Source organism: Diabrotica undecimpunctata, chromosome 9, assembly GCF_040954645.1.
Source record: "Diabrotica undecimpunctata isolate CICGRU chromosome 9, icDiaUnde3, whole genome shotgun sequence".
Classification (NCBI taxonomy): Eukaryota; Metazoa; Arthropoda; class Insecta; order Coleoptera; family Chrysomelidae; genus Diabrotica; species Diabrotica undecimpunctata.
The window spans coordinates 120058142-120083139 of NC_092811.1; the positions used below are offsets into that span (position 1 = coordinate 120058142).

General features: G+C 32.7%; 1 protein-coding gene across 2 annotated transcripts in view; it reads left to right on the top strand.

Annotated features, from left to right (window-relative positions):
- Window positions 1–21472, top strand: part of MCU (mitochondrial calcium uniporter) — a 507649-nt gene extending 486177 nt beyond the window's left edge. For both annotated transcript variants that reach the window (XM_072545099.1, XM_072545100.1), the window contains 3 exons: window positions 9325–9457; window positions 12912–13115; window positions 18952–21472. In XM_072545099.1, coding sequence (XP_072401200.1) covers window positions 9325–9457; window positions 12912–13115; window positions 18952–19365 — 751 coding nt within the window. In that variant the 3' untranslated portion in view covers window positions 19366–21472. The remainder of the gene's footprint in view (window positions 1–9324; window positions 9458–12911; window positions 13116–18951) is intronic.
- Window positions 21473–24998: the final 3526 nt, after the last annotated feature.

Genomic DNA, 24998 nt, shown 5'->3' on the forward strand with positions numbered 1-24998 from the left:
CAAAAAATTGCATATTTTTTTATTGAAAAAAAAAACAGGAATTCTAACCGTGCTTGTCATTTGCAGACATTTACGATGTATTTATGTGAAATAATTTTGCTATAAATTACATCTGCATCCTAAATGCATATACTTGTAAAAGTGCAATATCCATATAATAGCACAAAGCCTGTTCTATTTTCTCTATTAACCTTTCTCTATTTAACTAGTGCCAAAAGTCGCAATGGCTTGCCCTAATTCAAGATTCCATCGGGTTTATAGGCCACTGGGACTCTCTTCCTCGGATTATGACCTAGACATTGTGCCAAAAGAGAATTTACGTGATCCATTTATAGATACTATAAATTTGTAATTTATTGCAGTCTATAGTATTAACGTTATAATCGAGACGTGGTTTTTTATAAGATCTTTAGTAAGTAAAACACAAACTCTACGAGAAATTCTTCATTGATTGACCTATTAAATTTTCTAGTTTTGACATAATATTTTTAAAATTTTAAACTTGTTTTAAACTTATATAATAACAAATAAATAAAAATGTTTAATATTATATAAGTTACCAAAAAAAAAGAAAAAATATTAATTTATCAAATCGACAAACTTTATTAATTAATCAGATTATCGTCCATGATATACATGGAATACAACCTTTCGATCATAAAATAATGAAAAAAATAAATATAACAGAGAGAATACCGCCCACGCAGAAATCATTAACCAACAATAATGGATGCAGCACTATGAAAATCTCTTGTATATTCCTTAGAAATTTTATAAAAGAGTACTTGCTGAGTGTGTACCTTGTTTAATATTGCCTTCCATTCTTGTCGGTCCTGTGTCACTACTTTCCATTGTCTCACTTCTATTTTCACCAGATCCTCTCTACGTCTTTCCACCTTTGTCTAGGTCGTCCTGTAGATTTTCTCCCACCTGTTCCTTCCCAAAACACAGTGTTTATAAGGCTATTGTTATGTCTGCGTATCACATGTCCTGTCCATCTAGTACATTGGTATGTATTTAACCCCCTATCTGCCTTGGCTAGAATCTCCTCTCTTTGCTGGTCGATTATAATCATAAGCATGTTGATGATGCTGCACCATAAAGAGAATTTGTTACTGTATTTCTAAATGCGCCTTCTATATCTAGGAAGGCGATTAATGCAATTTCTCGGTTATTAATGAAGCGACTGATTTTCTGGACTACTTTCTTTAGAGCTGTTTCTGTTGATTTTTCTTCCTGGTATGCATGCTGGTTGCCTTTGGTAGAAGAGAATGATCGCTCAATGGCCCCTCCTTAATGTATCTATCGAAAAAAAAGTTTTTGATTGTTTTTAACAGAAATTATGTAAGACTGATCGGCTTGTCGGAATTTGGTAGGACGTTATCTTGTCGTCCTATTTTGTGTATGTACACTACCCTTAGAGTTGTTCTAGTCTTCGGTATATAACTTAGTGCTTTGTTAGCCCTAAAGATTTTTGTTACGATGGGAAAAAGGATGTCCAATACTTTTTGTAGTAGGGCAGGAAATATTCCATTCTTCCCTGAAGATGTAAATAGAGCAAAGTTGTTTACGGCCTACCTTACGTTTTCCGGTTTGATGTTTATTGCAGAGAATTCCAAGCCTGCTTTCCTTGGACGTTTCAGTCGTTCTAGGTTTTCAGCCTGAGTCTTCTCATCAATAATTGTTGAAGCTGATAAGTGGTTCTGTAATAAGAGCTCTAGCGTTCCACAAGGAATCTACGTTCCTGTATTTGGCTGTATACCATATATTAAAAAAATTTATTAAAATCCTTTGTAAAAGGTATATATTTTTAAAAACCAAACGGGCTGTGTTAGACAAAACGTTTTCGGAATCCATTATTCCATCATCGGTGTCCTAGAAAATATATAACCACTTAATTAAAAAGAACATGAAGTTAAAATTTTGACCAAGGTTAATGTAAAGTGTGGTTAATACTTACTAGGAGTACATGAATGTAGCCACTAAATACATGGGTAAAAACCCGTTAACAAATAATTAGTTACATTTGTTTTACACTATATTTTATAAATTATTAGGATGTTAAAGTTACCGTTGGATTAGGTAACATGGTGACATATGACTCCACGTTGAAGTTGCAAGTCCTGAGACGGTGTGTCTACGAGGACTTTATGGAAGCAACTGATTGAAATGACAATGTTGACAAGTTAGGACGGAACAAGTAACAGAGTAGTCAATATAACTGTATGTGTCTACTTAAGACAAAAGCCAACGTTAATTAAATTTGTTAGAGTAATAGATTTTTTAATATTAAATTAATATAACAGTATCAACCATCAATTTTGTGATTTTTTTAAAAATTGATTTTTATGTGTATGAGATGAAATGTGGTTATAGTTAGGCAACCAACTATGCATGTGTGTGGTAGTGTAATGAAAAAGAGATTTTTATATTTAGGCCCTTTATGTTTCAAAAAAAAAAAATATCTGGTTCCTGTGCTAGGTCCTTGGAAAGAATCTTGTGAATTCTAGTGCTAGCAGGTATATTTGAAATACTCTGGCAGAACTTTCTCCAAAATTCCCTTTTTGCTCTTTTTATCTCTTAATTGCATTCGGTAAGAGTTTTCTGTATATTAACTTGTGAATTCTAGTGCTAGCAGGTATATTTGAAATACTCTGGCAGAACTTTCTCCAAAATTCCCTTTTTGCTCTTTTTATCTCTTAATTGCATTCGGTAAGAGTTTTCTGTATATTAATCAGTTCCTAATTTTTCCAGTTTTCTGCTCTTCCAAGGCGTTTGTTTGTTATTCGTCTTGGTTTTGATTGGACAGTTCTCCTAGTATGCTGTGAGAATTGCTTCACTGATTCGATCATTTGGCTCTTCAATTATATTTCCTATGTTTGCTTCCAAATCGATACAATATCCTTCTTAATTTTGGCGTTTCGGAGCCCTACAGCTAATTAAGGGTGGTGTACACGTTTATAAGGGATAGTCAATGTGTCGGTGATCCGAGCTCGATGCCTATTTCGACACATGTCAGATAACAATTTTGTTGCTAATTTGTTTAGTACTTACAGTTATATTAATAACGTCCTGACTTCTCTTGTTGAGAAAGGTAGGTTTATTGCAGTTATTATTTAATTTATCAGTCATAGTTAGGTGTCTCTATTAAAAGAGATCCAATTCTTAAGTTTCTGTGATATACATAGCCAAACTGGAGAAGATATTTCAAATTTAATTTTCTTTCTTAAAATAACATATTATATCAGTTGCAAAGTGTCGTGGACAGGATTATAAAGCCCTCCAACCCCAAACTGCCATCCATTGTGCATCTCATAATTTAAATTTGGTGTTTCGCAAGCAATAATATATTAGAAGTCCGCGATAACTACGATACCATACAGAGTATTTATAATTTTTCCGGCAAAAGCATTAAAAAATCGGATCATTTGCTAACAATGCGAAAAAACGTCCAACCAACATCAATTACTCTAAAAACATTATCGGTGACTAGGTGGTCATCCAGGTTTCAAACTGTGATTGTTGTAAAGCAGAACTATATGACAATTTTAATATCTATCTAATTAGCCTTCTTTGGACATAGGCCTCCCCAATCCTTTTCCATTCTTCTCTGTCTGTCGCTACAGTCATCCACCTAGAGCCCACGTGCTTCTTGATATAATCTGCCTATCTCATTTTGGGCCTTCCTCTGCTTCGTTTATATTCCCACGGTCTCGAACTTATAAGAATTTTGTTCCACCGGTCTTCTTTTTGTCTTATATTGTATCCGGCAAATCTCCATTTCAATTTTGCAACTTCTTGTCTAACACCCCTTACTTTTGTTTTCTCTCTTATCCACTCGTTTCTCTTTTTATCCATTTGTCTTATGTGCAAAATTTGTCTTTCCATTGCTTTTTGGGTTTTTATGATTTTGTCCATGTTTGCTTTTGTAAATGTCCACGTTTGGAAACCATAAGTGAGAACAGGGAGTACGCATTGATTGTATACTTTGGTCTTAAGATGCTGTGGATATCTTTTGTTTTTAAGAATGTAGCTTAGTTTGCCAAATGCCACCCATGCCAGTCTAACTCGTCTTTTTATCTCTGCTGTTTGGTTTTCTTTGTTAAGTTTTATAGTTTGATCCAGATATATATAATCCTAAACTTGTTCTATTTCATCTTGTCCGATCCTCATTGTGATGTCTTCATCTGTATTTGTTATGATTTTGGTCTTGTTGTAATTCATATTAAGGCCTATCTTTCCAGCTTCTACGTCCAATTCTTTTATCATTTCAAATAATTCTTCTTGTTTATCAGTTATCAATGCGATGGTTCAAGCGTTATCCACAAATTTTTATACCTTTTTTTTCCCATTCTAATCTTTTAAAAATATCTTCCAGAGCCTGATTGAAAAGTTTCGGTGATATTGTGTCACCCTCTCTCACGCCTCTATTTATTTGTATTGATTTTGTTCCTTCATATACTTTAATTGTTGTTTTGGCTTCCTTATATATATTAGCTATTACTTCCATATATCTGTGGTCAATTCTGCTGTTAACCAAAGAACTTTGCACTGACAATTTTAATAACACTGTCTAAAATAATATTAACTACCACAAATCGTGAGGAGTGAATGATATCTAATAATTAAAAAAGTAAAATGGAACAGTTTGAATTTATCTTCCTAACTATTTTATAAAATACAGTTTTGAAATCTCTAAATCTAGCTGTCACTCTTTTGCAGTCCAATAATATGGATCTCTCACGCGCAACAGCACTTTTACATAACTGTAAAGAATTTTAATCAAATCTTAGGCAAAACTATACATCATTTTTACAAGAAACCAAATATTTCGCTACTAATTGTGGCTTCTTCTTGATGTGCCTATCCGTTATGAATGTTAGCGATCATCATGACAATCTTTATCTTATCCGCAGCAGCGCGGAAAAGCTGCACAGATGTTGTATTGAACCAGATACTGAGGTTCTTTAAGCAAGATGTTCTTCTTCCTGGACCTCGTTTTCCAAATATTTTTCCTTGTAGGATGGCTTGAATTGTGGCTTGCCCTGTACTTTTAAAATCAAAAGGTTTGGTAGAGTTAAGAAGCCTTTTTATCAATTATTACAAGATCAACGCATATCAAACACTAAAGAAAGATATAGAGTAGGCGTGTTTTTCGAAAATCTCGACAAAACTTGATGAATCTGAGACTCTACGTTTCTGACGCCTATCTGACGACGGGCTTGATAAGTGTTCTATATATCAATATTTTCTTTCTTTTGTGAACGAAAACTGCCAAAAAGCCTGGGATGCCAACCAGGGAGAAACACAACGAATATGGAAACAACGATTCTTGTTCCTCACCTTCTGGAACCTCACTTAAACTGCAACTGAACCATTAAACTGATTAAACTGCTACACATTTTCCATGAAATAGAACAAAACAGGAAACTTTCAAATTCGACGTAGAATTTGGACATAACGCTGAGGCCCACCGCTCAACCGCTCTTGACCACGCCTCAGCGAGAGTGATCTAATATTCTTTTAAATTCATTCGCTTAACTTAGCATAAATAAAACATATAAACTGGAATATTTATGTGAAACGCAGAATATCCTAAAAGCGGTTTTGATCAAAGACAATACCAAGGAATTTGCGTCCGTGATATAAACAAACTTTAAAATGGTTTACATTAACTTCGGCGACGTAAAAAGAACGAAATACTATTTGGGTTTTAACTCGTCTGATAGGAACAGAGAAACATGGAAAACATTATTCGTTATTTTAATGCAAATATGAGGGGATTTCAATTTATATATCAAGGAAAATGCAAATGCTACAAATTTGGTGAAACTTCATCTTTTGTGATGCCGAACGATATCCCAAAATTTGTGGTTAAGTTTCCCCTAGGCAATTTTGGCATTCTTATCCGTCTATGCCCTTTTTAAATTCAATTTAACTTGATGACCAATCACAATATGAATACAAGGTAATCCATTATTTACCATTATTGACCATTATTTATGATATACAGTCGTATGTGTATTATAAAACCATGGTACAATGAATACACAAAGTATGATATTGCGCATGACATTTGACAGCTGGCCCAGGAGTGTGACGTAGTTACGATCGCCTGAACCACCTCGAACCCATTATTACAGCTTAACGTACACATTAATTTTGAAATTATGGTTAAAAAGTGATCTAATTTTTTTTTAAATGTTTTGTTTTGGTTATAATTGAATAAAAAATATATTTTCAGTAGCGTAAAACCTTTACTTCTCCTAGAGATTCAGGCAAAATATTTATTTTTGTTTTCATACATATTTACTAATAATATAAGTACTCTTTTTGTATGCAAATCCCTTGAAATTTAAAAATTTTCTGCAGAGGAAATACTGTGAATAGGTAAATAGTAGTAGATTTGCTTATTCTGATTCACTGTCACTCACTTCCAAGCAGTTTTACTGAAATAAAAACAAAATAGAGTAGAATAGAAAAAAATCTGTTTTACAATTCAATATGGTATTTTAGATGAGTTATAATGAAATTTAGTAAAATAAAAAATATACACATTACTATAACCTACCGATTATTATATGCAAAATTTACTTATCAAACAATATAATAATATGAAAATAAGACACGAATTAGTTCAAACGCAAAAGCAAGCAAGCTTGTATAAAAACAAAAGTTCAAAAATAATATCGGTTATCAATGGTGACTATTGCAAATTGCAAGTTATGAGATAATAAATATATTTTAAAGTATCTCAATACTGACTGAGTCATCTATTTTATAATAGAAAAATAATTTAGATATATGCTTATATATGTGTCTTTATACAAATGGTGTTTAGTTACTATTTATTTATACTGTATAGTATTTTTTTGTAAAACTGAAAGTTTTTATTTGCCATTGTATATCTGGTTTTGTACCTTTTTCAAACTACGCTGTGCAATTGCTTGTTGCAATAGTGACAATGAAGATAAAATCTTTAGGTTTCATACATTTCCTAAAGATAGCGTGACCAGAAAACTGTGGATTATATCTTGTTGTAGATAGGATAATTTTAAGTGTAATACTGCAAGAATTTGTTCTACACATTTTAAAACTGAAGATTACCAAAGAAATCTACAACAGGAACTTTTAAATTACGTTTCTAAAAAGGGTCTAAAACTCAAACCTGAGGCAGTACCTAGTCTTTATTTGCCTAAATCAACATCGGCTACCCTTTTAACCAACCAAAAGAAACGTGTACAAGAAGGCGAACACAGAGAGTCCAAAAAGTATGTTGAGCAGCTTCTTACTACTTCTAGGTCAACGACGTAAGTCGAAATCTTTATTTTTATTAATTATTAGTCATGAAACCTTAAATGGTTTTTTCATATCGATTTGTTAAGTAAGAAATTAGCCTCAGCCTGCTATGCAATTTGCAATAAGAACTGTTTCGGAGGAAATCAATTTAGCATCTTCCAAAATAATATATTTTTCTTTGTTAAATCATGTTATCATTATTAAAATATACAATGTTATCATTATTATAAACAATACCAAGATAATTTTATGTGTTAATATTACAAAAATGTCATTTTAAATGTTGTGCAATATTGTGTGCCCTCACTACACTCATATTCGATGGCCAGCTAGCTCATTCGATGTAAATAAAGTTAACTTTGTCATTATTTATTTTGATTTTGTGTTTAGTTCAGTAGGTATATATACGTACAAATTTTGTGTACCTCCATTACCACTTTTCTGTATCTTTTTAAACATCTGAAATATCGAACTCTGGAGTATAAGTTAATTAACCTGTACCTACGTGTAATAAAAGATAATTAAAACTTGTCTTATAAAGGATATCTATGTTTTATAAAGGATAAATATTATAATAACATAATTTTATCATCTCTTTATAATTACTATAATTAAATTAGCCAAATTATATAAAAAAACTTAAAATTAAAAGTCTTTCCTATACAACTACATTCAAATGTTGCAGGAATAAGCGATCTTGACTACGTCATGCGCGAAAGCGAACCGATTTTGGAACATTATGTATCATACCTTGTGTATTCATTGTACCATGTTATAAAACCAACGAAAAGGGCTTAAACGGGTTTATTTTCTTTAAAATTGTCAGATATTGTATATAGAAGTTAGGTTATGGTTATATGTGTCTTGAATATCATGTGTGAGACTGATTAACCATCCAAGAGAAGGAAGGTTTACTTCAAGACCTACTGTAATTAAGATTTTTTCTATGGTATTATACGGTTATATCCAATAATTGTCGAGTAAAATTTTTTCCAATTTCTATGATGTTCTACATACATACCCCTAACATAAAAAGCGCGATAAAAACTCTTTTCGAAGCCGTGATTTTACTCTGAATCGTATTAGAATTTGAAATCAGGCTGTGTTATATAAGTATTCGCCATAAACAAAAATGTATTGTCTCACAGCACATTTTCCCCACAATATTACCATTTATAGCACTTTCGTGTATTAAACCTTTCCCAACTGATCGCTCAGAATAAAAATTGGCGCGTATGAATTTTCCCCATATCTGTGCATTACAACGATTATTGTCAATATCTAAACGTCATCGCGAGCCATAAAATAGCAACAGGGAATGAAAATTTCGTGTAAATCTCATTGTTATAGCGTACATAGATACAGTATTGATAACTTTGACGTAAAAGGTGATTAGCGGAAATGTTTATTTGTTTCATGCTTTTGTTCATTACAATGTGTTCGCCAGGAGATCTACGACAGAAAATTCTAGCAGTTCTTTGCTGCTAGTAGATTTAGTAATATGCAGGGTGTACGCATAGTATTCTGATATGAACGTAAACCAGCTTTACAATGTATAAAGTTCATACAAACATATATAGCGGAAATGTTTACAATATAAAAAAGACGGTAAAAGCTGAAATTTGTAAATCTTTTACACATTTCATACAGCTCAAAAACACAGAAAACGACAGTCGTTTTTATTTAAAGCTGCCAAAATAGGTTGCGCTTTTTGCAGCTTATACTAAAATAGTGGAAATAGCAGGTTTCATTCGCTGGCTTTCCGGGTTTGAGTTTTTATCTTCCCGACTGTCTGAAGACATAGAGCATACAGAAATAACGTTGTAACAATCTATTAATACCAATTCATACATGGAAAGTTTGAAAAATTGTGTTCCTTTCGCCGTTTTTTTTATATATTCGGTATCTCAATTCATATATATATATATATATATATATATATATATATATATATATATATATATATATATATATATATGATTTTTATGTGTTTATGATATTCTAAGTGAATAATCTTTTTTACAGACTTAACGACGTGAAAAACTTAGTTAGCCAATTGTATGAAGCAATGCACGTCCAGGAACACCAATTGTCTAAAGAAAAAGAACTGACAACTCAGCTGGAGACAATCAAGCAGGAATTACTGCCTTTAGAACAGGTAAAGAAGTTTTGGTTTTTTTTATTTAGTATTCATTTTAATTAGCTGGTTCATAAAAAATACACATATACACATAAACGCACAATCAATCAATCAATCAATCAATCAATAATGTCTTTTTATTTCTCATTAAAAAAAAATACAATTTTCTCTTTTAGTGACATTTGTTCTCCTTGGCACATGCCATCAGGAGGGTTGGCAAACTAATATTATTCCCTAATTAATATACAAAAAATTACACTAAGGCTCATTACATCTAACAAGTTCATTAAAATTAATAAAAAATAAATTAAGTAAATATTCATATAAATGTAAGTAATAAACTAAATCCTACTAAGTAGCACTTCGCCCTAGACTAAACAGTAATAACAAAGTATAACAGTAAGGTATATATTGTATTTAAAATGATTGAATGTGTCCCTTAGAGGGGGTGAAAGCTGTTGATATAATAATAATAATAACAAGATAGTCAAGATAGACAAGACAGATAAAAGATAATAGCTATTCGCAAACAAATTATTAATACTAATTTTAATATTTTAATACTGTTGAAATAACACCATGCTAATAGATTTAGTAATTAAATAGGCTCACTAACTCATACCTATACGCCCATGCTTCCCTACAATAACCTGCTAACTTAGCCTTTCCGTGTCTCATCATTGTAACTACTTCCACTCTACTAAGTTCATGTCTACCCAACCACTTCACCTAATATGTCTCAACACCGAACATTTTCCCAAAAAATGTATCACCTCTTTCCTTTCCTTCGTGTTACACATTGAGCAAAACCTTCTTTCATCATTTCTGCCAGGTCGATCATTCAAATATAGAACTCCACATCTTAATTTGAAGAGCCATCGAATGTCCCCAAAATTTTCCATTTCCAGTAGATAATGCATGTTTACTCCTTCTTCTCGCAGTTCTTTGTAGTGTCCACAAAAATTTGATTCGAGTGCCCTATTCTCAGCCCTGACGCTGTATCTCCTCCTTCTTTTTTTCTATCATATTCTCAATCATACTAGGCCAGCTTTCTCTCCATTCCCATTCACACCTTACCTCAATTCCAAATTTGTCTCCCATGCTCATCCAATCTTTCCACCATCCACACCTTGCTCTTATCATTTCTTTCAAAAGAAATTTTGGCAACCTATCACTCGAATATCCTAGTAAACGCACATATCCATGATGCATCATCATTCTGGCTTTAAAACCTTGCGTGGGTCTTAGCCTCTTCAAGAATTTTTCTCCAGTCGTCCCTATCCATCGCCTTTCTCCACCAAGCGTGTATTTCCATATTTCTCATGTCTTCATCGATGTTATCAAGGAACCTTGTTCGGTCTTCCTCTTCTTTTCTTACCAATGGGTCTATCAAGGAGCGTTTTTCTAGCTGGATCATTTTGTTACATCCGCATTACATGCCATATCCACCTCAGATGTCCTATCTTAATATGTTTTACGATATCAGGTTCCTGGTATATTCTATAAAGTTCGAAGTTGTATCGTCTTCTCCACACTCCATTGTCATTCACTGCTCCATAGATTCGTCTTGTACTTTTCTTTCGAAACATGTGTTCATTATTTTTTGTTAGAGTCCAGGTCTCTGAACTATATGTTAGGACTGGGCGTATTATTGTTTTGTACAGTTTTATTATTTTTTATTTATTTATTATAATTATTCCTTTTTTATTTTAAAAGATAAAAAAATTAAACTCATTTCGATGATTATTAGCAGTAAAAACAAAAATTGTATACTCGTACACATCTCGTGAATACTCCCTCATACACGTCTCTCACAATCTTTTCATATTTGCCAGAGACTCCTTTCTTATTAAGTGCCCACCACATAATCTCTCAGGGAAAATCATATGCTTTCTCAAGATTAATGAATACCATACGAGCATTAATTTTTTTATTTCTGTATTTTCCATCAACTGCCTTATACAGTGTGGAAACCACTTATGGAATAACATTGTTGATGAGGTGAAAGTGGATATTTTGTTAAGTGTCGCAGAGAATCCAACGTCTAGTTCGCGTCAAATTGCACGTCAAAATAATGTGAGTCACACAACTGTCCTAAGGTGTCTCCATGAAGAAAAACTTCCATCCATATAAATTGACTTTTGTGCAGGAGCCAACAGAAGACGATCCAGATCGTAGAATGGATTTCTGCGAAAGAATGATGGATAAAATTAACACAAATGAAATAGCTATTGGCACAATTATTTTTTCTGATGAATCAACATTTACATTGAACGGAGAGGTAAACCGACAAAACTGTAGATATCGGTCAGCGGAGAATTCTCATAGGATGCTTGAGACACACACTTAGTATCCTCAAAAGTTGAATGTTTGGGCAAGTATTATAGGAGATCATATTATTGGTCCTATATTTGTAGATGGTAATTTAACAGCGGAAAAATATTTAAGCATGCTAAGAAACGATGTTCTTCCTCAGTTCTCTAACTTATATCCCAATCCAATAGATCCGACCCTACCGTATGAAACTGTCTGGTTCCAGCAGCACGGTACAACACCCCATTATGCTTTAATGGTTAGAAATTACTTGAATGCAATCTTCTTCAATAAATGGATTAGACGAAGGGGTACTATTGAGTGGCCAGCTAGGTCGCCAGATCTTAAGCCTTTGGATTTTATTCTGTGGGGTTATCACAACCAACTAGCATTGAAGACTCAAAGAAAGGATAACTACAGAAATACGGAATATTTCACCTCAAACTTTAAACAAAGTTCGGGACGAGTTTTATAGGAGACTGTGTTATTGCCAAAAACAAGGTGCAGAACATTTTAAGCATTTATTTTAATGTAATCCAATCAATTACCTCGGGAATTCTATGAATTAATTGTAATTGAAGAAAATTATACTTAATTTCAAAATTTCACCTTGTATTATTCATAATAGACCCTACATAATAGGTTGTTAAGGAGCTTTTAAAAACATAAAAATATACAGGGTGTTTCATTTAATATACAGATTATGGACTATGTCTATGGACTTGCGTGGATCACCCTGTACATTCAAATTTATGTTTAAAAAGCGCACATTTAAATTTAAAAGTTAAGCTATCTCAAAGTTTTTTATTATTTTCTAAAATAAGGACACAAACAATTTTATTCCATAAATGGTTTCCACACTGTATAATAATAATGCCCTTACATCTTTTTTATTCTCAGGTAATTATGGTAATCTACATGAGCGTACTTTCTTTATTTTATTTATATTTTAATGCATCATTTTGTGTTCCTATAACCTATTGTAATTTGCAACCTTCTTTTCGCACTTTTTATTACATGTCTACTATGTAAAATGAATGTTTTTACAAATTTCCATAAAGTTTATAGTTTTCATTGTTTATTTACCATATTATTATTTCTCTATCTGTAGAATCGGATGCAGCTCTAATTGTATCAGTTTAATTATTGATGTTTTTAGGTAAAGAGCGAAATTGAAATCGTAGCCCAACGAAGAGGAAACTGGCTGGCATGGGCCGGCTTGGGCTTGATGTCGGTGCAGTTCGGTATCTTGGCGAGGCTGACTTGGTGGGAGTACTCTTGGGATATTATGGAACCCGTTACCTATTTTGTTACTTACGGAACTGCGATGGCCTGTTACGCCTACTTTGTACTTACTAAAGAGGTAAGAATGCATAAAATAACATATCTATGTATTTATATAAACTAAAATATCTCATATAAACAACAAAATTCATCTTTAATATTTAAGATTTAATTTGTTACAGTAAAGACGTGAACAATATCGGATTCAAAAATTTCCACTTTTCAGGATTTGCTCTACTTCTTTATGAATCTAGCTGCCTCTAAACGTAAACTTAATCTAAATTTAGTAAATTTCATACATGCTTAACATCAAATAATGTCAATTCAATTGATAAATTACATCCCATCTAATTTCCTCTCTCACTTTAATGGCGCTACAGCCTGAGCCCCCATTATCCGCCTTCAAGCATTCCTTTCCTTGGCTGCTCTCATTCAGATATTTACCATCAATATCACTTTAGTATAGGTTCTATATCACCGGACCACCAATATTATGGGAAAAGTCATCTATGCAATCAAAAACACAAAAGAGGGCAAAGCTACCGGAGCAGATGATGTGCCCTACGAATTATTAAAACTCATTGATGAAGATGTTATTGATGTAATGGTTGAACTCTTTAATCCAATATATCAGACTTCCTTAATCCCCAGACAATGGCTGCAATGGACCCTTGTGGCAATACCCAAAAAGTCAAGTGCAATATTCTGCTCCGATCACAGAACAATAGCTTTGAGTCACACACTTAAAACATTTGTAAAAATAATACACAAAAGAATTGTTAAAACTCTTGAATATGAAATTAGTAACACACAAGTTGGCTTTAGAAATGATATGGGCACAAGAGATGCTTTGTTCGGCTTGAATATGGGACCCAGAGATGCATGGATATGAATCAGAACATGTACTTATGTTTTGTAGATTTTGAAAAGCCATTTAATAAGGTTGAACATAACAAGCTTGTAGAAATATTAAACAGCAAAAATATTGACAGTCGTGATATGAAAATTATGTCTTATCTATATTGGAATCAAACTGCTAAGGTAAGAGTTGACAACCAGAACACCCGAGATATCAAAATACAGAGGAGAGTCCGCCAGGGTTGTGTGCTGTCACCACTACTCGTCAATGTCTACAGTGAAGCGCTATTTAAAGAAGCGCCCGCAGATTCAATAGAAGGTATATCTATCAATGGAGAAGTTTTGAATAACTTGCGTTTTGCGGACGATACAGTAATAATGACGGATAACAATAATGATTTACAGAACGTAATGCAACGACTTAATGAATGCTGTCATTAATAAGGACTAAGGATGAATGAAAAAAACTAAAGAATAGAATAGAATAGAAAAAAGCTTTATTCTCAGGATTCACAAGTTACACACAAATATAAATTGTGAATAGAGAGAATGGTGTCAATTATAATTTGTAATGGTTGCTGTAACAACCTACACTTAACATAAAAGTAATATTAAAATATAAGGATAATAACAGTGACATTTAGATTCAGATAAGAGCCCTCAGTGTCCCTACAGGTCAGCTTGAAGGTATTCTTCCACTTTGTACGGTTCAAGGTGTATGAGCAACTGTTGAACAGACTTTCTATATTTATTTATGTCAGTTTCTATTTTGATGCTATAAGGCAGTTTATTAAAGAATTTAATACAGGCATATTCTGTGGTTTTCTCAGATGCTGTTAGTCTGTGTATTGGTATATTATAGTTTATGAGATTGTTTTGTGTATTAGTATTATGGTTTGTTATGTGTTTCAAGAATTTATGTCTATTTTTAAAAATGAAAAGTAAGCATTCATATATGTATGTTCCAGCCATTGTTAGTATGTTTAGTTTTTTGAAATTACCTCTACATGAATCCCTGTATTTCAAGTTAAGTAGAGTTCTGATTGCTCTTTTTTGTAATATAAAAACCTGTTCAGCGTTACCACTTCCCCCCCAGAAAACTATTCCAAATCGCATTACAGAATGAAAATTTGAAAAATATACAACTCGTTTACATTTTTCGTCCAAATAATTTGCTGTTATTCTGAAAGAGTAGCAGATAGATGCTAACCTGTTACATATCTCATTTATATGCACTCCAAAATATAAATTTTGGTCAATATGTACCCCCAGAAATTTTGTGCTTTGGTTTAGAGTAACCATTTCCGATTTAATTGAGACAGTTTCTGGTAAGGTACTATTATTTGTTTTAGTGACGAAACAGATATAATTTGTTTTTTCTCTGTTCAGTATGAGTTTATTCATATTGAGCCATCTCTGTGCTTTATCTAATCTATTATTAGCGATATTCAATAAATTATTCAACGATGACCCTATAGTTAAAATGTTAGCGTCATCTGCAAATTTCACAATAAGAGTATTCTGATTGTTGTCTGTAATGTCGAAAGCTAAATCATTTACATAAAAAACAAAGAGAAGAGGACCCATAATACTTCCCTGAGGAATTCCCACCGAAATGAGTCCTTCATCAGAGAAGCAATTTCTTCCCTCGTACTCAAATTTTACTTTCTGTTTTCTGTTTGATAGGTATGATTTTATCCAATTATAACCTGGCCCTCTAATGCCATATCTGTAAAGCTTTTCCATTAGTATTTTGTGATTTAAAGTATCAAATGCCTTTGATAAATCTAAAAATATGCCCATGGATATATCTTTGTTTTCATAACCCTCATTTATCTTTGTTATAAAATCATAAATGGCAGTCTCTATAGATTTTCCCTTAAGGTACCCATGTTGTGCATGGCATAACAGTCCCTCACTATAGAAAAAAACTGAGAAGCCTGACACACATGACTGTTTCAAAAACCTTAGAGAATGATGGTAAGAGGCTTATCGGACGATAATTTTCTAGTAAAGTGGCATCATCTTTTTTATACACTGGTTTTACTACAGCTATTTTTAAGTTGTCTAGAAATATCCCATTTATGAAGGTATTGTTTATTATATGACATAATGGTATAGCTAGCTCATATGCACACAGTTTTATTATATTTGTAGGTATTCCATCATATCCTGAAGTGAATTTATTTTTCAATTTTCCAATTAATTCAATTACTTCATTTATAGTTACTGGCGTTAGAAAAAATGAGTTTTTGTTAAACTCTATTTTGGTGCTGAATTCTATTTTTGATATATTTTCTAAAAGATGTGTAGCAGCATTTAAAAAATATTCATTAAAATTATTACTTACCATGACTGGATCTCCTAGTATAGCTACATTATTTTCAATACAATTTACCTGTCTGATTTCTTTAACGATTTTCCATAGACTTTTTGACTTATTTTGACTATTATATATTTCTTGCCCATACTGCATTTTTCGTGAATCCACAAGCATTTTATTATACTGACGTTTTGTTTGTTTGTACTCATCTTTGTAATGGTCATCTACTCTACTTAACATTAGCAAAAGGTCTAAGCGACTTTTATATTGATTTATTTCATTTGTATTTTGGTATTTGATATATTTTCTATGTTTATTTATATTTTTTTCTGGAAAGCATTGGTCAAAAAACAAAGAAATGATTTTCATAAATACAACCCATTGCTTTTCTATATCCCAATTTGGTACTGAAAAAAGCTCCTCCCAGTCTTCATCTTGAAGCATTTGCCTAAAATTTTCTTTACTGTGGGAATCAAAAATTCTTTTCCTAATTTTTATATTTTCTTTTTTGTTTACATTAATACTGAAAGTTATTTTTTGACCAAGATGATCAGAAATATGAGTATCTAATACTTCTGCTACATAGAGTTCACAGTTTGTAAAAATGTTATCAATGCACGTCTTTGTAGCTCTACATATGCGAGTATATTCAGAAACTGATGGCAATATATTAAATGTTTGTAATAAATAGAGGAAGTCTGTTTTATCTTTAGTTTGACTCCTCAAATCTATATTAAAATCACCTGCAATAAAAACTAGAGAGCTCTCACCTGAAATATACATTAAAACATTTTCTAGAATATCTAAAAATTCCTGCACACAAGACTTTGGAGTACGATATATACAAAGAATTAAAATTTTGCAATTTAAAAAACACACTTCTACACATGAACATTCAAAAACATATGTTTTTGCCTTAGCATTTACATCTTTTCTTATCCTCCATGATAAGCTTTCTTTTATATAGATTGCTGTGCCCCCATGTTTGCCTTCATCTCTACAGAAGGCAGAGACTAATTTGAAACCCATAAAATTGTGATTTTGTAATTGGGTATTTGATTTCCAATGTTCACTTAAACAAACTGCGATGCACTCTTTATGTTGTAATATTTCTTCTTGGATTGTATCCATACAATTTCCCACTGATTGAACATTTTGATGGATGATACTGCTCTTTATAACTGAGGATCCTCCTATTTTGGTGGCATCCTCTTTTTCATGAAAAACCTCGAGACTACTGCTCCATTTGGCCAAGCCTCTCGTTTCCATGCTTCTCTACAATCGTCTTGTCTGATGGTAACTTTCATTGAGGCATAATGTTCCGGGTGGGATGATGAATGCTCTTCACACTTTAAATGCATGATCATGACTAAATCAGTAGATGCAAACATCCAATTGATTGTTGAGGATACCGTAATTGGGAGTGTGAATAACCTAACCTAACCTAACCTAACCTGCAAATCCTTAGGAACATGGATCACATCAGATGTAGACCAAACCAAAGAAATCAAGACACGTATTGAAATAGCACGTGCATCATTCGTTATACTTAAAAAGTTTCTTTGTTGTCGGGATATAAGGTTAGGAGTTAGGAGTAAGGTTAGGAGGATGCTTCGGTGTTACGTAATTTCTACTCTCCTTTATGGCCTGGAAGCATGGACATTAAAACAAGTGCATCTAAATAAGTTGTTCGAATGCATCGAATATTATCAAGAATAGGAAAGAAAGCTGAAATAATATTGACTACCAAAAGAAGAAAACTTGAATACTTAGGCCATGTTATCAGAGGGCAAAGATACTCATTATTGCAGCTTATTATGCAAGACAAAATTCAAGGAAAGCGAAAAGTCGGAAGACGAAGAATATCGTGGCTTAAGAACTTTGAAGTGGTTTGAATGCAGTAGTGCAGAACTATTTAGAGCGGCAGTTGACAGGGTCCGCATAATTATGATGATTTCCAACCTTCGATAGAAGGTAATACGATATTCACAGATATCGCCGCCTAAGTAACTACATAATTTCTTTGTCTATAATATTGTTTAGATAACATGAATCATTTTTCTTTGATATGTGTGAATGAATCCTTATTTTTCTAATAACAATAACAATATGTTCCTGCAAAAGCGTAACTTTGATTATTTGGTAAACCTTCATTATACGTCACAACACGACACAGCAAAATATTGTACATAAATATGTTTTAACAGATATCTTCGCTTATTTGCTCCACTATAGTAATAAAGTCATCAGCATTCAATGGTAAAGCGTATTTGATAAAATTACTGTCCACACAACTTGGCAACTCAGCCAATGAATATAACGATAGAAAACTGTAATGTTTTGGGTTTGAAAATATCACAGAGTCATTATATAGAAATGAAATCTACAATTAAGTTAAAAAATTTACCACCGCAGCATACCGCAGTAGAGCCATCTCTAGGATCAAAAACAAATTAATGGAGGCCACAGATCAACCTTAATCTAAACCTAACACTGCTGAAGAAAATCCTTACCAGTGAATACGTAGCTGATTTTTAAACAAGCAATTTCCAATGTAACTTATATAAAGAAAAATAGGATACTTTTCGAATGTTCTTTTTAATTTGTAGAGGAACAATAATAGCATTTTTTGTTTATATTTTTTTTTAATACAAGAATTAAAGTTGATCATTTACTTCATCTATTTTTCGTTTTAAAAAGATTTTACTTTGTTCTAACACAATATTATGTCTAGGAATACATTCTACAAGACGTCAGAGACAGACAGCATTTGATAGTAATCCACAAGAAATCGAAGAAAACAGGTTTAGACATCAACCAATACAACATGTTGAAGCAAGAAGCTGCCAGAATAGAATACACCCTAAAGAAGTTAAGGAACCCCCTAAAATTGAAACTACCTCCCAGACCAGGAAGCCAAACTGCGAGCTCCGGATTAGCAGCCGCCCTCGCTGGAGCTGGTGCTACTCCTGGTACCAATGTCACTGTAACTCTAGTAGATAATCCTCTTACCCAGCCTAAAATTGTTGTAGATCCCAATATTACACCTTTGGTCTCGAAGGAAGCCCCATCCGAGCCTAAATCTGAGTCCAAGGCTGTTAAGGATGTGTCCACGAAGAGTTCTGTCCCAGACGAACCTAAAAAATGATGAATAACGTTGCTTAATACTAAGACTCTGTCTTTCTTCGCTCTTAATTCTTTGTTTCTAGTTTATTTATTGATTTATAGATATGTAATTACGAAAAAGAAGACTTCTGGAAAGTAAGAACATAATACATTCGCCGGCACTGGCTTTTTATACTAAACATAAAATTTTAAAATATCAATCTTGAAAAAAAAATATTCCTCTACAATTTGTAATTCATGAACAACAGTATTAAAAACTGTATTATACTTTTTTAGACTGATTCCTCAGTTCTCTTTCTTTTTTTTTGTTTGTCCTTTTTATGCTGTGTACAATATTAAATTTCAAAAATAGTATGTCCTCTTTGCATTCTCATATTTGTTGTATCATAGTTGTCTTGAAAAAGTTATCAACATCACCTAGTAATTCAAAGATATTTTAATGTTTCAACATTTTTTCTTCCAATTTCTTGATACTGGTACCAGATCTGTTTTAGACAAAGTTAGAGGTCTCTGTCCCAATTGTTTGTTTAATGAAAAATCTTAAACCACATTTGTAACTGGTAATATTTTAGTTTAGACTATTCAATTTCCAGTTCTCAAAATCAAATTAAACTTGTATTAAATAATGTTTTTCCGAAGAACTCACCGCAAAAATTGTCTCTATTTGACTTTATTGCCTTCTACATCTCAATCACCAGGTCTAGGTAAAAAGAGCTCAAGCTGATTTTTTCAGATCTTCCAAGGAACCTGTAGGGAATAACTATTAAGGGTGTCAAGATGTACAAATCCCAAGTCTATGATGTATTCGTTTTAGAATGTACTAGTATACCAAACGTATAAAAACTTTGGCAAACTTTTTTAATAGCAAAGATTTGAACAAATTTTACAACTCTGCTGAGGTTGTTGGTTATAATGCTACCTTGCACGGAAAAACGTCTGAGGAAGAACAAAATGTGCTTTTGCTTGATGTTACTACAGTTTCTTTGAGTATTAAGTGGATATATGCTGGGACTTCCATCATCAAGCGTACTTATCAAGTATACCTAGTCTTTCACAACCAAGCCATAGTACTTATCCGGAGATATGAAGGTAAATGTGATACGACCAAACCAGGGACAACAAACTTTTGAGTAAATTCAAACTTACTGGCTACCAATATCTTACATTGTCCCACGGTTTAAAGTAATCTTGGATATCGATACCAATGGCATCTTGAACACTACTAAGAACACTTGACACTCTTGAACAACACTAGCCATTAACAAAGAAAACAATACTATCATCACCAATGACATATCTGTCCCAGTAAGACATGGAAAGATTGGTTCACGTCATTAAAAAATATGGTAGTGAAGATAAGAAGCAAAATGCTCCCATCTCCGCTAAGAAGTTCCTCGAATAACACTACTCATCAACATATTTAATCAACATAAAAAATCGCTTCCAACTCATCATCATGCAACCTCTTCTGTCCACTGCTGGACATAGGTCTCTACCATTTTTCGCCACTCTTGACGGTTCTGTGTTTCTTGTTGCCATTTCTTGGATATTCGTCCAATGTCGTCCATCCAGCGTGTTGGTGGTCGTCCTCTGCTGCGTTTGTCTTCTCTTGGGCGCCGGTCAATTAGTTTTCTGGTCCATCTTGTGTGTTTCAGTCTCACTATGTGACCTGTCCAATTCCATTTCAGCTTGGCTATACGTTCGACGACATCACTGATACCTGTTCTTTTCCTTAAGTCTTGATTCCTTATTTTGTCTTTTTTTGTCACGCCGAGAATTGATCTTTCCATGCGTCTTTGTGCATTGTTAGTGCTGCTGTTTTTGTGAGCGTGAGAGTTTCTGCTCCGTATGTCATAATAGGAAGAACGCATTGGTCAAATGTCTTCCGTTTCATAGCTATCGGGATGTTGCTCTTAAAGATGTCTCTTAGTGAACCATACGCCGCCCAAGCAAGTGTTATTCGTCGTTGAAATTCGCAGGTCTGGTTATCCTTGCCTATTCTGATTTCATGACCAAGATATATGTACTTTTCTGTCAATTCTACCACTTGATTTTGGATGATTATGTGTTGGCTGGGAACTAAATTTGTCATAAATTTGGTCTTACTGATGTTCATTTTTAGACCTATTGTTGAAGATACGTTTTCTAATTCTTGTAGCATTTGTTGTGCTTCACCCGCTTTCAACTAATACTCTGTTATTCTATATTAATTTTTATTGTCAACAGTAGATAGACAACAGCGATGATAGCGCAGTATGGGGAAATAACGCTTTTGTTAAATATTTAATGTAACTTATTTGATGGTGCATTACTTTGTTGCCTGGCGTTGTACAAACCTGCCGAAGAGCAACTCGCGCCATCAAATAAATTAAATTACATATTTAATAGCAGTACCTTCACCAAAATAAAATTTCTTCAGATTTATTGAAATTGTGACGTCAGCTCGTATCCTTTACATGTAGTTGACGTCACAATTTCCCCAGACTGCACTACAATCGCTATTGCCTATCTACTGTCAACAATTTACAACTTTAAATATCGAAGAAATAAATAAAAACAGTTTTTACACACTGAACATATATTACACTTGTCTAGTAATGGTTTAGTACAAGAATCCAGCGCCTAGCCATCACATTTACTTCTCGGAAGTCATTTTTACTTATTGTTACATTTGTAACGACAGATATAACGAAAGCTCAAATCTTAGATAAGTGTTAACGAACTCCTGGTACATACAGCCGTTTACTTATTTGTTGTAGAATTAACTAGTATCGAGACACATGACCAAATTATAAGGATCTAGTTGTTGTATATACCAGGAAGATAATAATGTTTCTCCTCTTGGAGATTACAGTCGTTAGTTAAAGAAGTTATATTTATTAACTATGGCTTAATTTCTATTATATGATGCTTATTAGTGATATTTTTTTGTGAAGTGAAACAATTTTGACGATTTTTTATGTACAATGTAATTATATAGAAAGTTTGAACTATTTCAGATGTGGCTCAGACTAATAAAATTTGTTTTATAGGTGTTGTGTAATATGATCTATTCTCGTGTGATATTTGTATTGTTCTCAGATATTTAATTTTTCCTATAATAAAGGAACTTTGTTGTTCTTAATTGAATCACCCTGTATGTTTTACGATTTTATGGTTATCTAATTTATTCTGATTGATATTGCTAATTCCTAAACTGGTCATGGCATTTGACTAGCGATTTCGTGTTCCAAAGCAATAACAAAAGTTTCGTGTAACAACTTTGGTCTTGCTAATTGCTAGGCTCTCTGTAATTTGTTCTTCCTTAAGCCATTCACGAATATATCTACTGTTAATTCTTCCAAAATGTTATCGGAAGCTTCCGGAAGAAAACTAAACTGCACAAGAAGAGCTCTTGCACGTTGGATTCAACTTCATAGCTTTGCTTTGAATACTTGTAGATATATGCATCTGGATACCGTTTTCCCAGTAGATTGAATAAGATCTGATTATTGATAAAATTCAAATTATCAGAGACCAAGAAGATTTTCCATTAAACGGTAGCAATTTAAACCTGATAAGTTGAGTGGTTTCCTCTTTTGTCCTCTGCCTCACTATCGGACCTGAACTTTCTAGTTTTCTTTCTGAGTCTCTAACTGCCTCAGTCGGTGATATATTTGTCATTGGAACCCCATTAGTATCAATATTTTTAATTGTTTTATTCTCTCTTCTAGACCACCGACCAAAGTACTTTTTTAGTTTTTTGTTTCCTCGTTTTACAAATTTCTTTGATAATTTTAGAAAATTCTACAGAATTTGGAAACATTTTCTAATTTCTCGTCGATATTTATAAAAACTTGTTGATCAGTTTTGTTACATCAGTTTTTCTAAAAGTTTATTTGATCATTTCAGAAATTTCGTTGAGTTTCTTATCAATATTTTTAGAAACTTCTAACTTCTCATCAGTTTTTATAAAGGTTTCTTTGATCATTTTTGATGTTTCGATAAATTTTTCATCAGTCTTTCTGAAAGTTAAGATCATTTTAGAAATGTCTATCAATCTGGAGTTTCTTATCAATCTTTTCAGAAACTTTGATTAGCTTCGCGTCCGTATTAAAAATGGTTTATTTGATAATTTCTGCAGTTTCATTAAACTCATCATTAGTCTTTTTGGAAGTTCCTTTGATCATATCAGAAGTGTTGTTGTATGTCTTTGATTATTTCTGGGGATTCGTTAAATTTCTTATTAGTCTGTCTGGAAATTTTTCAGAAAATTTCAGAACTTTCGTTGAATTTCTGATCAATCTTTTTAGAAGGTTCTTCAACTTCTCGTCGATTTTTATAAAGGTTTCTGTCATCTTTTTTGAATCTTCGTTAAATGTCTCATCATTTCTGAAGGTTCCTTTGATCAGATCAGAAGTTCCGTTGAATTTCTTATCGATCTTTTTAGAAACTTGTCTAATTTCTCGTTGATTTTTCTAAAAATTTCAGAAATTTCGTTCAATTTCTATGCAATTTTTTTTGAAACTTGTTCAACATCTTGTCGGTTTTTATAAAGGTTTCTTTGATCTTTTGTGTTTTGTGAAGTTTTTTCAAAGGTCTCATCAGTCTTTTTTAAGGTTTTTTGATCATGTCAGAAGTTGCGTTGAATTTCTTATTGGTCTTTTTAGAAACTTTTTTTAACTTCTAGCTGGTTTTCCTAAAAAATCTTTGTTCATTTCTAGAGATTAGTTAAATTTGTTATCAGTATTTCTGGAAGTTATTCAGAAAATTTCAGTAATTTCGTTGAATTTCTTATCAATCTTTTTAGAAACTTCGGTTTTTATGTTTCTTTGTTTTTTTCTGAAGTTTCGCTAAATGTCTCATCATTTTTTCCGCAGGTTCCTTTGGTCATGTCAGAAGTTTCGTTGAATTTCTTATTGGCCTTTTTTAGAAACATTTTCTAACTTCTCGCTGATTTTCCTTAAAATTTCTTTGATTATTTCTGGGGATTCGCTAAACTTCTCGTCAGCCTTTCTGGAAGTTCCTTTGATCATGTCAGAAGTTTCATTGAATTTCTTATCGATCTTTTTAGAAAATTTTTCTAACTTCCCGTTGGTTTTCCTAAAAGTTTCTTTGACCAATGATGAGGATTCGTTAAATTTCTCATCACTCCTTCTGGGAGTTACGATCATTTCAGAAATTTCGAATGAATTTCTTAGCAGTCTTTAAGAAATTTTTCATCGGTTTTTATAAATATTTCTTTGATCATTTCTGAAGTTTTGTAAAATTTCTCATCAATCTTTCTGGAAGTTCCTTGATAACGTCAAAATTTTCATTGAATTTCTTATGGGTCATTTTAGAAACTTTTTGTATTTTTTCGTTGGTTCTTATAAAGGCTTTTTTTATCATTTCCGTAGTTTTGTTAAATTTCTCATTGATCTTTCTGAAAATTTCTTTGATCATGATAGAAGTTTTGTGAATATTTTAACGATGTTTTTAGATTTAAATTTTTTATCGTTCTTTTGTTTATTATTATTTTCATGAGTGCTTTGTCTACTAACTGGAATTCGAATGCCTTTCTCAATTTTTGATGAGGAATCGCCTCAATCGTTCATGAAGGACCTCTTGGAACCACCGGTGTCAGCATCATGTTCCTTAATGTTTTCGCACATTGAAGGAACACTCGTGAATTAG